Raw genomic sequence first — 16,596 nt, 5'->3', positions numbered from 1 at the left:
CTTGATTCTGCACTCTTAGCGCGTGGAGGGATGCAGCTGAATAATGGTGAAAGTAAGGCCTAGTATCCTCAATCCTGGGAGAAGTAGGGGTCCTGACTCCTGGCGACGCCCAGGCGCGGAAGGGTGCAGACGGGCTTGCCTTTGGCGCGCCTTTGGAGGATCTGATCCTTCTGGAGCAAGAGCGGCAGCTCAAAAGAACTCCGGCAAAGAGCCCCCTCGCAGGGCCCGTTGGGCATTGCAGCGCCGGCCCAACGAGGAGCTGCCCTATGATGACGCATGACACCCCTCGAGTCTGTGAGGGCTCTTGCTCCTGAAGGATCCGATTCCCCGGAATTGATCATTCAGGACCCTTCCGACCCACGTTCCATAGGAACTGCACACCTTTTTTTTTCAGTGTTTCCTCAGTAAGCCATCTTCCTGACCTTCATACCTCGGAAACAAGTGGCAAAGGTGGACACAGGTGAGATAGTAAAGGCTGGAAAGGGGCAGAGAAGCACATGGGACAATGTGATTGAAGAACATTAGAGGTGGAAATAAATGGGCCCCATGACCACCTCACTCACCTCCCCCTCCCCTGGGTAGAGTGCCAGGTGAGATATGGGTATCTGGCAACAGATAGTAAATGTGGAGCAGCTTGGTAGTGGGAAGAGTATGCAGGACAGAAAAGAAGTGTGTCCTAAGTCAGATAAGAGTAGTCCACTGGCCTAAGACATCTCCCCAACAACTAAGGTCTAGGACAGAGCCCTACCCAATACCACCAAAATACTATAAGATTCACACCTCCTGAGACACACTGACCAATGATCCTAACCTTTCCCATCCTAGCAACAGTCCTCTCAGCCTCATTTGCCAACGCCGCGCTAGTCCACATATGAGCAAGCCCCATTGTCAAATCACTCCTCAACCTCTCCAAAACCGTGGCTACACTTAATATCGAATTGGGCACAACTCTCATTAAATGCAGGTTGTCCACCTGAACAGGACCCTTGATTGTACAACTGTAACGGACCCAGTTTATCGGCTAACTTGCTCCTGAACGTATTACTGGTATTATAAAGCATTTCGTTACACCGTCGGACGTAGAAGTCCCTGACGATCGCCTGGACATTAGCGCTTTGAGCGCTTTCATTAGATCAGCACTCAGCACTCTTCAAATTGTAGCCATTGTCCTGATGATGACCTTAAGTACATAAGGTCGAAACGCCGTCGACAGCCCAGTGTAACCTACGGCCTCCTAAGGATTTATACCTTATTGCAAATTATTTATTGTGTTTTTGTAATTTGTTTATATTAATGTTGTCCTTTCACCTTGCGCCGCCCACACTGTATATATCACTTGTGTCACTGCACTTATCACTTACACCGAGCACGGTCAGTACACAATTGGTGTATGTTTGGCTACCAGAATTTGATTTAATTGTATTATAGTGCTGTTACAATTTTTTTGCATAATAATAATAACTAAAAAACTTTTTTTCATACTTTGGTCTCTTGTTTCCCTCCTTTATGACTTATGCATCTTTGTTTAAAATTGTTCCTATAACTACTGGTTGAGACATTGTTGTTTTGATACTACACTTAATATGAAACACCCTAAAGGTGCTTGGTCAAACGGTTCAGTTCTCAGAAGGAAAACCTTTTTTATTGAGAAATTATTTTCTTTTTCAGAGCTCCTGAATGGGACAAACTGGAAACAAATGAAAAGAAGAGGATGGGTGTTGTATCCATGGAAGATGGAGAGTTCTGGTGAGTTATCTTCCAAACAGAAGAGGGAACCCTTTTTTATCGTAAAATGACAGATTCAAAACCACCCCGTATTCTCCATAAAATCCCTCAAAGTTTCATGTAAGCTTTCAACTCTCAACCCAGAAGGCAAAATCAGGGCTCCAGAAATTAATGCATGAATGCGTTATTGAAGAAGAGTAGAAACAGCATAAGACAGCATCCTCAATTGCCAGAGCTGAGAAAGCTCACTCTTTTGCCCTCATCACAAGCGAAGGATAACATTTCGATCCATGAACAAAGGCACAGGGATCAGAATTATTAATTGAGTGATAATTATCTCACTAAGACAAAACATGCAGAAATCCGTGTGTTAAAATGGATTCTAAATTTAAAACTTGGAATCGGAAGTATTTTCCCACCCTGGGTGAGTGGTATATACCATGTGTGGTAATTACCGCTCCCTTTTCCCTCCGGGTTGTAATGAGGGCCATTGTCTGTTTCAGACTCAGAGCACATTCCATGATGGCACAGGCAGAGAGGAGGGCACGCATGTATATAACAAATGGCTCCTTGCAAGCGACTACTTACATCTCATGGTTAGGGAACATATCTCCCCATGTATGTATAATGTTCCATTCCTCCCACCAAGTGCTCTTTTAGTATCCTCAATCCTTTGCACTGAGCTCTGTTTCACTATAAATCAGTATCTCTACAGTTCAACTTCAGTTGTCTCTTGGGTTTTTCTCATTTCACCTCTTAGGATGTCGATAGAAGATTTTCAGAAGCATTTCCAAATGATGGATGTCTGCCACTTAAGCCCAGAGAGCCTCCCAGGTGCAGAGGCAGCTGTGCAGCCCTGGGCGTGTGCCATGTACGAAGGGCGCTGGGTCAGAGGGATGTCCTCCGGTGGAAGCATTGAACAAAAAGGTACTGATTGCTCACTTGTGAGCTTTAAGGAATTGACTAAAAAATATTGTTAAAGAATGCGGAGACTGGCTCAGCCAATGACAATTCTTGGAAAACTGGCACCAGCAGTTATTTTTTGTCTGCTTTCCAAGCTCAGCAAATGTGTGAAGCATGCACAGACACAGGCAGTTGGGCTGTTTGTCTGCCAGTGTGAGTGAGGTGAGGAGAACAAGTGGTAATGTCCTTACTTCCTACCTTCTGGCCATTGCCAACTGATGATTGACTTTCCATTCGTTATGCACCCATGACTTTCTTATGTGCTGTTTATTGCCCTAATGCGTGATAAAGCTTCCCATGTCATACAGTGTTTGCTTGATGGTGTATTTCATGTGGGATCCACATCAAGATGTAAAACTACACGACGCGATATTTGAATGTGTCTGTAATTTGCCAGATTTCCTTGCAGATGGTGAATTTGTAAATTCTTAGAGTGTCTCTGCAGAGAGAGAATGCAGCAGCTTCAACAGGCCACAAAATAGTTTAAATACAACAGACACGGCTTCATGTGTTCAGTGTGTGGCATATGCCAGTCTCCATCATGTGTAGCAGATCTGTTAAGTGAAAAATCTGGTGTAATTTTGTTTGGTGTATTCCTGCATGATTCACCTGTGGCAAACGTTCCTTTTCCTGTTTTTCTGATTCTTTTTTCAAGTCAACTGAATAGATATGCCAGGCACTTTCCATGTTGTGCAGTTCCATTTTTAACATCTCCATTTCAACAGTGGCTGCATTGTGCAGTGCACTGTTGACTGTGGTTTGAGAATACCTCGAATTTTTATGGCATACTTCTTGTGTGAGTGGGTGATGTGCTGCAGCTGATGTTCACTTGTGTCCTCATAGAGCAATTGCATTTTGGGTAGTATTTGCCTTCACAATGATGCTTTCTGTTGTGTTAATGGTTAATGCTTTAGCTTGTGGATGTCACAGCGTCGTGTCTTTCAAGTATTGATGTTGCTGTTAATAAAGCCTTCAGATTTGTTGTCTTTAGTTGTTTACATTTGTAGGAAAGGGTAGCAAATTTAAGCTGTTAATGGTACTATGTTGTATGAAATACCCCCTGTTAGACCTTGCTTTAAACCAAAAGCCCTTACAACCTTGTTTCAATTTACCATTGAACTAAGAAGACCAGGAAGAGCTAGAGGGAGAGATAGCGCATAGAATGAGTGGAAAGGATGAAGAAAATGGAGGATGCCTTGCCCAGGTTGCTCTGTCATGGAATTAAAGACACTAAGCTCACTAAAGCGTCCCAGAACGAGAGGAAGAACAGATGTGTTCAGAATTCTCATGAGACGAAAGGAGAAAGCTAGATCCTGAAAGTAAAACTGTTTATCCAAGGAACGAGAAAGGGAGATGAAGAAGAAGATATCTGGACATGGGTGAGGTTTATTAGGGTAGCATCATGGTGAGGTAGCCAGAGACATCATAGACTCTGTCCTAACCATGTTTTAATGTAGATCACTTAACAGACCTCAACCTGTCAAAAGGCCAGAAGAAAAATGGAGTAAATTATTGAAGACCTATCCAAAAAAAGAAATGTGGGGATGCTCCATGTCAAGAGTAGTGGGGCTTTGGTATGAGTAGAAAGTACCTATCCATGGAATGGGTCAAGCAGTAGTTTACCTTGGAGTTCCAGGATATGGGAAGAACATGTCACATGTGTCTGGGTAAGATTGACGTCATACAAAGGTGAAGTCTCAGTAGATGGGTTTCCTCACCAACATCATTATCCCTGATATAGGCCTCAACTTCAAAAGTAACTTCAGAAGAGGCCAGCACCCCATAGACCCTGAGGAATGGATCTTGTAGCATATTTTTCAGATCTGCTGGTCTCCTGGGAGACTGAAGGAGAGAAGAGGGAGATCTGAGAGTAGGAGATGCCTGTTGGACATTGTTCCTCCGTTGCAGAGTGCAGCAGATCCTAGCGATTACTGAGAGTGGGCAAAATCTCATTGCAGTTCCATATAGGAAACAGAGTCACACCAAATATGATAAAAATAAAGCCTCAGACAGTTCCATTTGAGGACAGAATAGCCCTAGGCTTTGGCTTTAATTCAGTCCAATTCTTCCTTTCAGAAATTGCTTAAACTCAAGCTTCCTTAAATCAATTTGGCTTTCTTTTTAGCGCTGTCAAATAAATTAAGTCTTTCCATTTCCATTTATAAACTGTATTTTGGCCGCAAAGGCCATAAAAGTACACATAAAATATAGCAACATACAATTCATCATTTCACAATAAAAATTTTTTTTTAAAAATGCAGGACGATAGAATCAAAATTGTACTTAATATACAATAAAAGTACATGAAATGCATTAATGCCTGTTACTTAATTACAATAGTTTCTGCGTTTGATCCACATGGCATTTAAAAAACAGGAAACTGCAAAGACAATCGGAGGGTGGGTCTCATATTTCAATACTCTTAAGGCATTTTCGCACTCTCTAAATCCCAAATTTTTACAAATGGGTTTTACCCATCTAGTTCGTAACTGGTGATACACTGGGCAGAAGAAGAAAACATGTTTATCATCTTCCATTCGAAAACCACAGGCAGGACAATCAGTGTTTTTGCTTGGTTCCCAATTAGAAGTAAAAGACCTAAGCGGTAAACTGCCTATTCTCAGCTGGAAGTACAACTTCCTAGCAACAGCAGGAAAAATCAGGTCAAGAAATTCCTCCCTCCTATAGTCATCTTTAATTTGGAGAAACTGTGCTGTCAATCTACCAACACCAGAATTCGTGTGGAGGCTCATGAGATGATGGTGCCTGAACCGATCTACCAGATTTGTCCTTGGGATGGCCAGGCATGAGACCTCCGGGGAAGCCCATAATTCTGGGAGGCCAATCTTGTCACAAGTATCCCTGATGTGGGTTAACCAGGGGATTTTCTTATTATTAATTAGGGGCCAAACCCCCTTGAATTCTTCACGAAAAGAACCCAACTCCGGGTTAGACCAGAGTCTCTTCCAGTATATCACTGGTCGCATCGCCACCTCCTCCTCCACGGGAATCAGCCCTAGGTCGAGCCTAATAGGAACCAACGGAGTACTTGGGGGCAGGCCCAGCAGATTTCTCATGAAAGAATGTTCAGTCCTAGTTAGGCTAGGAGGCTCACTATGTCCCCATAGTTCTGCTCCATAGATGGACGCTGCTCTAGCTTGTTTCTTGTAGATTTCTACCGGTGGCGCCACAGGCTTAAAAGCTGAACCTCTAAAAAGTTTTGATATTCCTCCTGCAATTTGAGTCAGCTTTAATGCTGAATTTGCGGCTTGAACCCCCCACCCGAGATGTTCTTGCAGAGTAATCCCGAGGTATCAAAACGTCTTTACTCGCTCAAGCGGTATACTGTTCAAGACTGGATTCGGGCGTGTGCGCTTAGGGGGATTGAGGATCATGAACTTTGTCTTTGCTAAATTAATCTCCATACCTCTTTCCCCACAAAAGTCCACAAAGCCATCCAGAATACGCTGGATACCGGTAGATGTTCGGGACAGCAACAAAGTGTCGTCAGCGAACATCAAAGCCGGTACTCTGCCCGTGGCGAGTCTTGGGACATCAGTGTCCTTGATACTTTCGAGATGGTTGATAAGCCCATTGATATACAAACAGAAAAGGGTAGGTGTTAGCACGCATCCTTGGCGAACTCCTCTGTTCACTGGGAAACGTGCAGACAATTCTCCATATTTCCCACATCTGACCTGGGCAAAATTTTCAGAGTGGAGTCTTCTCAGGACATCCAAGAGATACGGAGGGACGTCAAGTTCCTGTAGAACTCTCCACAACTTTCCTCGAGGCACCAGGTCAAAAGCAGACCTCAGGTCAACAAAAATGAGATAGAGGCTGCCACCCTCCACACTCACAGTTTTCCAGTAAAGGACCTGGAGTCGAAATAGCTGATCAATAGTTGAGGTACCCTTTCTGAAGCCCGCCTGCAGGGTACTCAATATATCGTTATCTTTTTCCCAGGTCTGAATTCTATCAAGGACTATACGTCCAAACAACTTTTGGGTAATTTCAATCAGGCTTATAGGCCTATAATTTGAGGGTTGTAAAGGGCATCCCTTTTTATATATCGGCACAATCTCTGCACCACGCCAAGTTTCTGGGGGATCTGCACCTAGTAGTATAGAATTAAACAAGACACAGAGGTAGGGAGCCCATACTTTGGGTTCTGACCGATAAAGGTCGCCTGGGACCTTATCTAGTCCTGGCGCTTTGTTGGCCAAGAGTTTGAGAATAGCGGTTTCCACCTCCATTATCGAGATCACCGGAACGACCTCTGCTCGGCACTCCAAAGGGGGATATAGAGCAGTTGAAACTATTTGTGTTTAAAACGTTTTTATTGAGACAAAACAAACCATGGGGGAGGGGGACAGGAGGCAGGATACGTGGAATACAGTCAAAGAAGAAGGGATGCATCTCCAGAGGGTTGGCAATAGGTGAAGCGTTGGCTCAGAGGGAAGAACACAGTAAATGAACGCTAGAATTACAAGCTGTGGAATCCCACGCGCGTATCCGACACCCAAAAGCAGAGCAATAAAACCCCCCCCAATCAACCCCTCAACAGAACACAGTCCCCCCCCTCCCATCCCCCATCCTCCCAGTACAAAAACAACAACACTCCCCCCTCCCCCCGTCCTATGGTCCCGCAGCAAAGTAGCCCTAACCAGGAAGCCCCGCACAGCCCCCCCCCCCCCCCGCCGGGGGTCCCCATCTCACATGTAAGCTAGTCCGCCGGGGTCACCGGCGGCCGCAGCCTGAGAAGCCTAAGATACCTCGGGCAGGTGAGCTCCCGGAATTCAGTGGACAGCAGCGCTAGAAAGGGTTGCCATAGCTCCTCAAATTGGTCTATCTCCCCCGCAACCGTAAGCGACAGCTTCTCCATCCCCAGCACATGCCAGAGTCTGTGCAACCAACCGGTGATGGAGGGGGCGGTGGATGTGCGCCAGTGGATCAGAATGTTCTGAACCGCAGACCCCAGCGCTATCGCAATCTGCCTACCCCTGCGGGACTTCAGTGGGTACATTAGGTCATTGGGGAGGCCCAGCAGGACATACGCCGGGAGGCGCGGCAGCTCTATGCCAAAGTGCTCATCCACCTCGTCCAGAACTTCCTTCCAGTAGGCGGTCAGCACTGGGCAATCCCATAGGATGTGTGTAAGGGTACCTTCCTGCCCGCAGCTCCGCCAGCACCCCTTGTCAGTGTGTCTATGCATTTCATACAGTCTCTCCGGGGTGTAGTACCAGTATGTGGACACTTTAGTGAAGGTTTCCGTAAGGCCCGTGTGGTATGCAGAGTGCCGCGCCCGATACGCAATTTTGTCCCATTCCTTGTGGCTGAGTGTCCTACCCAATTCCCTGTGCCAACGCTCCCTCCCCGGATTGTAGTAGTGAAACGGCGGGGGTTGTAGGTGTTTGTACAGATCAGTGATCAGTTTAGCGTCGGAGGTCCGAGTAGCCAACCACCGCTCATACGGTGTAATTGGACGGGCAGCGGCGGCACGCACCCGAGGCTGGAGGGCCCAATGCCGAACTTGCATGTAACGCAATCTGTCCAGCTCCGTCAGGCCGAACTCCTGGCGGAGTTGCTGAAAAGGAACCACTCCTTCCGGGCCATAGATCTGGAAGAGTGCCCTGCAGCCCGCCTGCACCCAGTGGGAGAAAACCCCCGGCTCCATCCCAGGGGAGAAGTCCGGGTTGCCCGCAATGGGCGTGAGCGGCGAAGGGAAGGTGGTAAGGCCCCGGGCCTCACAGACCGCGTCCCACACACGCAGGGGGACCCGCGTAACAAAGGAAGCGTAAAGATTAGCGGGGCGGTGCGCGCGGCGCAGGAATGGAACCTCTTGTAAGGTGCGGCCCGCCACTGCCTGGTCTTGGAAGAGCCAATGTTTGTCGGACTCCCACCTGCTCCACTCCACCAGATAGCGGAGCTGTGCCGCCTGAAAGTACTTACGGAGGTCCGGAATGCCGAGACCCCCCGCTTCCGGAGCAAGCGTGGAGAGGACCCTCTTCATGCGTGGCCTGCGGCCCTGCCAGACAAAGCGGGAGATGTCAGCCTGCATTTGTCGTATCCAGCCCACCGGGGGTTGGAGTGGAAGGGCCCGGAAAAGATATAGTATCTGGGGCAGCACCGTCATTTTGACCGCCGCGATTCGCCCCAGCCAGGACAGCAGGCCCTTGTTCCAGCGGCCAAGCTCGTCCTTGATCTTCCTGCTGAGGGAGGCATAATTGGCCGTAACCATCTCCGACAGTGTAGGCGCCAGCAGAATCCCCAGATACGGCACCGTGGACGAGGACCACTGCATGGGGAAGAGCCGTTGAAGATCCCTCCTGGTTTCCGCAGCCAGGGACACGTCCAGTGCCATCGACTTGCTCATATTCATTTTGAAGCCGGCCACCCCCGCGAAGGCGTCCAACTCTCGGAGGCAAGTAGGCAGCGACCTCCTAGGGTCGTCCAAAGTCAGCAGGACATCGTCCGCATAGAGACTGACGGTGTGGACGTACTGGCCCATCCGGACCCCGACAGCATCCGGATTGTCACGAATCCTCTGAGCAAACGGCTCCATGTAGAGGGCAAACAGGAGCGGCGAGAGAGGGCAGCCCTGCCGCGTGCCGCGCTCGATGGCAAAGCTACCAGAGCTACACCCGTTTACCCGCACCGACGCTGAAGGATGCTTATAGCAATTAAATACCATGGTGCGGAACTTATCGCCGATTCCCAGTTTCTTAAGGACCCGCTCAAGATACGGCCAGTGAACTCTGTCGAAGGCCTTCTCTGCATCAACGGACAACAGCATCCGCTCCCCCGAGATCCTTGAGGCCTTCTCCAGAACATGTGTCACCCTCTTGGTGTTGTCAACCGTCTGTCTACCGGGCACAAAACCAGCCTGGTCCGCCTCCACCAGGTCGGGGAGGTGTGGACCCAGCCTGGCTGCGAGAATCCCCGTGTACAACTTGAGGTCGACATTTAGGAGAGAGATGGGCCGGTATGAGCCGCAAAGGGCCCGGTCCTTCCCAGGCTTCGGGATTACCGCGACCGTCGCCCTCAGGAGATCCGGAGGGATGGCTCCCGGTGCGGAGAAAGAGTTAAACAGCCGCGTAAGGACAGGGGCCACGGCCGTGCAAAAAGTCTTGTAGAATAGCGACGTGAACCCGTCCGGGCCCGGGGCCTTGCCATGTTTCAGCCGCGCAATAGCTGAAATCACTTCCTCCACATGGATGTCCCGCTCCAGGTGGTCAGCCTGAGCCGGGTCCAGTACCGGGAGGGTCACCGACTCCAAATAGCTATCGGTCTCCCGTGGCGGGGAGGGCTCCTCAGCATACAGCGCCTCGTAGAAGCCGCGGAAAGACTCCGCTACTTCCGCGTCCCCGGAGACAACCCCCCCGTCCGCGCCCACCAATTCTTTCACGACGCTGCGCTGTTGCGCGACCCGGAGCCGGTGTGCTAGGAGCTTGCCACATCTGTCCCCCCCAGTGTAGTAGGCATGTTTCAAACGTAAGGCGGCGTACTCCGCCCTATCAAGATCCAGAGCCGAGAGGAGCTTCCTCGCTGCCTTCAACTGCCTCCAGACCCTCGGCGCTCCCGTACGGCGGTGGACCTGCTCAAGCTCCCGAACTTGAGCCGTCAACTCATCCCTCTTCAGTTGTCGCTCCTTATTCTCGGCTGCAGAGATAGAGATGAATTCCCCCCGTAGGACGGCCTTCAATGCCGCCCACTGTGTCGCCTGCGAGGTGTCAGTGTTGCTATTGTGAGTGAGATAGTCCTGTATGACCTCCCCGATGCGTTGCACCACCGATTTTTTGTGTAGAAGTGTGTCCCGGAGGCGCCACACCCCCCGAGAGGGGGAGGCCGCCGGCCACTGGAAAACGCCGATAACTGGAGAGTGGTCAGACAGGGTCAGGACCCCGATGTCCGCCGCCGTGGCAGCGGCACGCATCGGTCCACTCACCAGGAGGTAGTCCAGCCGTGAGTAAGTGCGGTGTGCGTGCGAGAAGAAAGAGTAGTCCCTATCCGTGGGGTGCAGGGAGCGCCAGAGATCATGCAAGTCCATGTCCGCAATTCGGGCCTTCCCAGCCTGGGACAGTTCCCCCGTCTGCGGGAAGCGCTGCGCCGATCTGTCCATCCCAGAGTCAAAGACAATGTTGAGGTCTCCGCCCAAGATAACGTGTCGGTCCGGGGAAGCAGTGACATCCACCAGCGCGGAGTCTAGGAAGCGCTCCTGGTGCTCGTTTGGGCTATAAACGGAGCCAACCGTAAATGCTATGCCTCCCAGGCTCATGCGATACGCAAGGAGCCTCCCCTTCTGTTCAGCACACCTATGCAACACCTCCCCCCGAAAGGAGCTCGCTAGGAGAATGGCTACCCCTGCCGTCTTGTTCGCTGCCGAGGAAAAGAACTGGGTGGGGAACTTAGCAGAGCGCATCCTGTGGCAGTCTCGGGGCAATAAGTGTGTCTCCTGCAAAAGGCAAATGTCCGCCTGCGTCCCCTCCAGCAACGACAGGATCGCCCTGCGCTTCACCGGGTTATTCAGACCCTGAACATTAAGGGTCACTACCTTTAGGCCCGGCATTCCTCGCAGGGATCGGGAGCGCCATGCAATGGGTAGGGAATCAGCGGGTGGGGCGCGCGGGGCCGCAGCGCGGGACAAGCCAAGACAAAGCGGGCAAAGACAACATCGGACGGGACCTTCCCAACCCCAAAACAACCCCCTCCCCCACCCAAAACACAACCTTGGCAACTAGCCATCCCCAAACTCAAACACCCCATAGTCTCAGTCAAGCCCCAAAACGGGCAAGTCCGTAGAAAATAGCAAAGTGGACGTCCAGCCACTCACCTCCGCCCGCTCCCCCCCAACCCCCCCGCCCCGTGCCAAGCATGTTAAGAAGCTAAAGACATCTCCCCCCGGAGTGTATGTTAGGCCGTCAAGGCCACGCTAGAGGAGCCGATCGAGTCCCCGGCCGCCGCCCTCAGGGCGTCTGCCATGTCCGCCCTAATGGTAGGGGAGTCCGGGCGCCCTGCACTGGTCGCTGAGCGCCGCCTCGATGACCTCCGCCGATTCCGTCCCTCCGAGGACCTCCACGACGGCGTAGCTCCCTCTTCCTCCGCTGCCGTGAGCCCCAGGACACCACAAATGTCTTGCAAGGAGCGTAGCTGATGCAATACCCCGTTCCACCGAAAAATCAAGCGGAAGGGGTGACCCCAAGAGTACGGCGTCTCATGCTCGCGCAAAAAGTCAGTGGCAATCCTAAAGGACCTGCGTTTCTGTAGAGTGATGGCAGAGAGGTCCTGGTACAGCGCCACCGGCCGATCCCGAAAGGTCAGGGGCTGTTTCCTGCGGGCTTCAGCCATGATACGCTCCTTTAGTGGAAAGTCGGGCAGGAAGGCCAGAATGTCCGGTGGGGGTGCCGATGGCTGGCGCTGGCGGCCAACCCTATGCGCCCTGTCGATGCTGATGGGAAAGTCCGCGGCCTCCCCCAGGATTTCTCGGAACAGGGCCCGCAGATAGCCCCCCAGATCGGACCCCTCATCCGCAGTCGGCACGCCACGCACTCGGATGTTGTTCCTCCGAGATCTGTTCTCGAGGTCCTCAGAGTGGGCCTGGAGCTCCACACACTGTTCCCGGAGGCGAAGAACGTCCTGCTGGAGGTGGACTATCTCCTCCGCTCGCTGTTGGCCCTCCGTCTCCACCGCCTCCACACGCTCACCTAGGCCCTCCACCTCTCTGCGCACTTCTCGGACCTCGCTGGCCACCTCCCGCTTCAGTGTCTGGAAGTCCTCCCTGAGGGAGCTAAACAGTTCCTCCATGAAGGCCCTCGTGACGGGTGGCTCCCCTCCAGTCACATCCGCCGGAGCCCGGGAGGGCCCCGGCGAGGGCTGTGTCCTGTCCCGCAAGTGCTGGGCCCTGCCAAGCATGTCCGGCAGAGTACGGTCCCCTTTCTTCGGGCCTCCTTTCCCAGCCATCGTCAGCTCCGCAGTCGGGCCCCGATCCAGGCGCCCCAGAGATGCTCAGCCGCCGGCAAGCACTCGGGCCGGGGGATCCCCCACAAGTGAGGTCGCTGCGTCACAGGTGACAAAATGGCGGCCGAGCCCGGTCACCGTCAGCCGCAAGAGCTAGCGTGAGACAACCAAGGGGGCCGCAGCGAGGGGGTCCCAACAGCTCATCCCTCCGGTAGTCAAGACAGCAATATCGGGAGGTCGTGTGCAGCCAGCATCCAGGGCTCAGCGGAGGTCGCCACCACTGCTCCTTCGGGGACAAAATGGCGGCCGGGCGGAGCAAGCCACACCGACTAGGCCCGGCGACACCCCCGGGGCCTCCGAGGTGCCCCGCCGTGAAATAAGTTCCACCACCGGCCCCCGTTAGTCACGCACAGGGGGCCAGATGATCCGGCCCCAACAAGGAGTCCGCCGTACCTCGGCTAGGGGTCAGGGCCTCCGCAGTGCCAGGTGTCGCCGTCACCAGTCCGAGTGCCGGGGCACCCGTCCCAAGCCCTCCACACCGTCGGGCCCTCTCCCGCCAGGCTCCTTCAGTCACCGGCGAGCGGCGGGCCAGATCCCCTCCAGACCGCAGCTTTCAGCACCAGGCCCAACCGAGGCGCCCGGACAGCTCTCCAATACGCTCCGCCCCTCGGGCTCACCGCCGTCGTCCCCTGATCTCAGACGAACTTTGGGGGGGGTTCCCCCGGGGCGATCCGGACCAAAACAGCACCAATGTGTGCCCCTGATGTTCCGCCACGCTCCTCTCCCGCGCCGAGCCTCAGCGGGGGGAGAAAAGCATAACAAAAAGGCTTTAGCTTGGCCGGGCCGGAGGAGCTACGGGAGGAAGCGTCCGCTCACCCCGCCATCTTGGCCACGCCCCCTCAGTTGAAACTATTTGGTTGGGGTTTATACATGAGTATAGACTCCCAAAGTGATCTTCCCAGGCTGCTGGGGCTATGTTAGAGAATATTGTGGTCTCAGTTTCTTTTCTTCCATTACTAACAATGGCCCAAAAGGATTTAAAATCCTTGTACTGCAGGGCTAATCTTAATTCCTCCCACTTATCATCCTCCCAAGTCTTTCTTGCACTTTCGATCTTCTTTCTATACTGTGCTCGGAGTATTTTGGTCCTTTCTTTGTCCTTGGCCTTAATTGCTTGGATCAAATCACTTTTCAACTTCCGGCACTCAGCATTGTACCAAGAATTGGTTTTAGCCAATTTGTCCTTGGGGCTCCCAACCGGGAAGAACACCTCCGCCAGTTTAAATGCCAACTGACTGTGAATTTCGGCCGGCCTAATACCCCACCCAGTGGTAGGACAATTCAACCCTTCACTGGCCATTTTACTTAGGTGGGGCAGAACCAGTCTATAGATTTCTGCCATCTTGTTCGAGCTTGCAAGTATATGTAGCCATTTTACTCTCCGTCTGTTGTTATGCAGAATGAGAGGTTGAGATACCACATTGTGCTCGATTTCGTAGCTGGACAGACCCCAACTTCCTGGTTTTAAGGACATGACCAGGGAATTGTGAACGCTATCGTCTCGGTCAAAAATCCTAAAGTCAGAAACCTTGTCCCAGGATCTTGTTTCTATCATAATATAATCTAGAATGGAGGTTTGCCCCACTCTGTTAAAGGTGGCATGACCAGGTCTATCAGAGTTGAATCTACCATTACAAGACCTCAAGGATAAGGAGAGAGTAAGAGCAAAGATCTGCAGGACCAATGGAGTCCAGGCTTTAACCAATGGAATTAGAGGCTCAGGAATATTCCAGTGTATGTTTTCCACAATCGGATCATCTAGATCCAACATACTGAGTGGCTCATACTGGCAGTTGAAATCGCCACCTACTATCACAGAGTACTCTGGGTCTAGGTTCAAGATATAATCATTCAACTGTGTGATAACCTTAGACTCCTGCCCGCTCGGAGAAGGTCTGGAATAGACATTCAATAAAGCTAAATGTGTGTTCCCTGGCAGATCAAGTAGGACACATTGGATATCTTGTGAGCTAGTTTGGAGCTGTCTGGCTGTAACTCCCAAATGCAGAGCCACCCAAATACTTAGGCCCCCTGAAGGTCTTCCCCTGCCACTAGCTATTGCATGTATGTTATACGACGCAAAGCCAATCCGCTAGAAATTAATCGTAGCCCATGTCTCTTGCATTAGGCAGATATCAAAAGTATCTATAAACTTACCCCATTCTTCACAGATCAGTTTATTTTTTAATCCTGCCACATTCCAGGAGAGTATATTAATATTTACATTAGGGTCCCCTGTAGTAGAAGTCGGAACACTGGCATACCTGTTAGCATCAGATGGAATAATTGCCCTACCGGTACTTCCCCACACACACCCCTTCTCCAACCCACCCAACGCTGGTATTGTTAATGGTTCTGTGATCCTACTCCTTGGGCTTTTCCTAGATGGACACGCTATATCATTCATGTTTAGCAGTACTTCTGTGAGCCCCAGCTTGGGAGGATTTTGATTCAACTCAATAGAACCTTCCTTGATGTTCTGTAGGCATGTGTATTCCCCGACCGTAAGGGATAATTTGTCGGCTTCTGGGCGTCAATCGACTAGGTCCAGGACACTGAATCTATTAATATGGTGGAAGGCTTCGAGTGGGAGTGGACAGTATTGGTTGTTGATTTGATTATTGTTTCCATAGTGAGGGAAACGGCCTTCCGGATCATTTTGTGGTCGAGCCACCCAACCTCTCATGGAAGCTTCAAACCTATAACTGGGTGCCCCTGGATAAAAATAAGTGAGAGAAAGGGCTTGTATTGCTGATTCAAGACTACCTGGCTCCATTGAGCAAATGTACTTCACTGTTCTAGAATCACTGAAATTAATTACAACACAGTCACCCTGTTTGTCCTTGGCTCTTGGGCCCACCCAATCTACACGTCTTGCAAATAAAAGTTCACTTCTACTCTGGATAGGGAGGGGTTTATTGCAGTTCAACCAGTGGATACACTTATTTTTGAGTTCACTAAATGACTCCCTTTTTCCATAATTCAAAATAGGAACCCCCACAAGAACCACTACATAGGGAATAGACTCTGGGCAGGTCCAAACAAGGTAGCACAGGTTTGGGTACGAACACAGACTTTGGTGGGGTTAATTTAGAGAGAATGGAATTAAGGCTTTCAACCTCAGATGGTATATTAGCTGCAACATGGTCCGCCTTTCCCCTTGGATTCCCCAGTAGGACTGATGAAATTGGCCCGTTATGTGCCAATTGGTCAACAAGTCCCACTCTATTTCCCTGTGGGGTTGGTTGAGCTGTCAGATCTATCACTTTATTTACTATTTCAGAGTTGGGGCATTGAAAACCGTCTAATTCTTTAGCCAATAAACCTGTGCCCTCAGTTTCGCCCCTTCCAACCCCTATCCCCTTCCCCCGATCAATGAGGCGTACATTAGTTCCAGCTTAGAGAGTCTCTTTTCGATAGAGTCTAGTCTGTCATGAATCGGGAGACAGGTCACTGTGAATAACTGCTCCATTTTAGCCCAAAAGTCTCTTCTATACTCTTGCGGAATCGGGTCCTCAATGCCATGGGCTGCAGAATGAGCAGTAGACACTCTATGTTGATTATCTAAATAAGCCACAGGATCGATATTCACCTCGGTTGCCATTTTTTGAATTTTCATTTTCTTGTTGATCATAGCCGTGTTAGCCGTTTTCGTCTAACAACCTGTTCTATCGACCGGCCATTTGCCTCCACATTTTTATCCGGTATCAGTCGTATTGGCAACCCGGATCTTGTGGTTCCCACGTTATGCACTAAAGTGGAAGGATCAATTGTGGGGGAGTCCCCCCGCTCCATTGGACTGGGCAAGCTATAATCAGTAGCTGGACCTGGATTTCCTTCCCCTCCATGTTCTGCAACAGTGGGGTCTAAAGGTGAGTTGACTTGGCTGTT

General features: G+C 50.9%; 1 protein-coding gene across 3 annotated transcripts in view; it reads left to right on the top strand.

Annotated features, from left to right (window-relative positions):
- The window catches only part of LOC146797665 (calpain-9-like), a 266,794-nt gene that overhangs the window by 182,987 nt on the left and 67,211 nt on the right, over positions 1 to 16,596 (top strand). For all 3 annotated transcript variants that reach the window (XR_014968511.1, XM_085624810.1, XM_085624811.1), the window contains 2 exons: positions 1,669 to 1,746; positions 2,486 to 2,652. Coding sequence is in view for 2 of the 3 variants with exons in the window: in XM_085624810.1 (XP_085480936.1) it covers positions 1,669 to 1,746; positions 2,486 to 2,652 (245 nt within the window). In the remaining variant the exon portion in view is untranslated. The remainder of the gene's footprint in view (positions 1 to 1,668; positions 1,747 to 2,485; positions 2,653 to 16,596) is intronic.

Source organism: Triturus cristatus, chromosome 9 (genome assembly GCF_964204655.1).
Source record: "Triturus cristatus chromosome 9, aTriCri1.1, whole genome shotgun sequence".
NCBI lineage: Eukaryota > Metazoa > Chordata > Amphibia > Caudata > Salamandridae > Triturus > Triturus cristatus.
The sequence above is the reverse complement of the archived record's forward strand: the minus strand, read 5'-3'. Positions and strand labels throughout refer to the sequence as shown.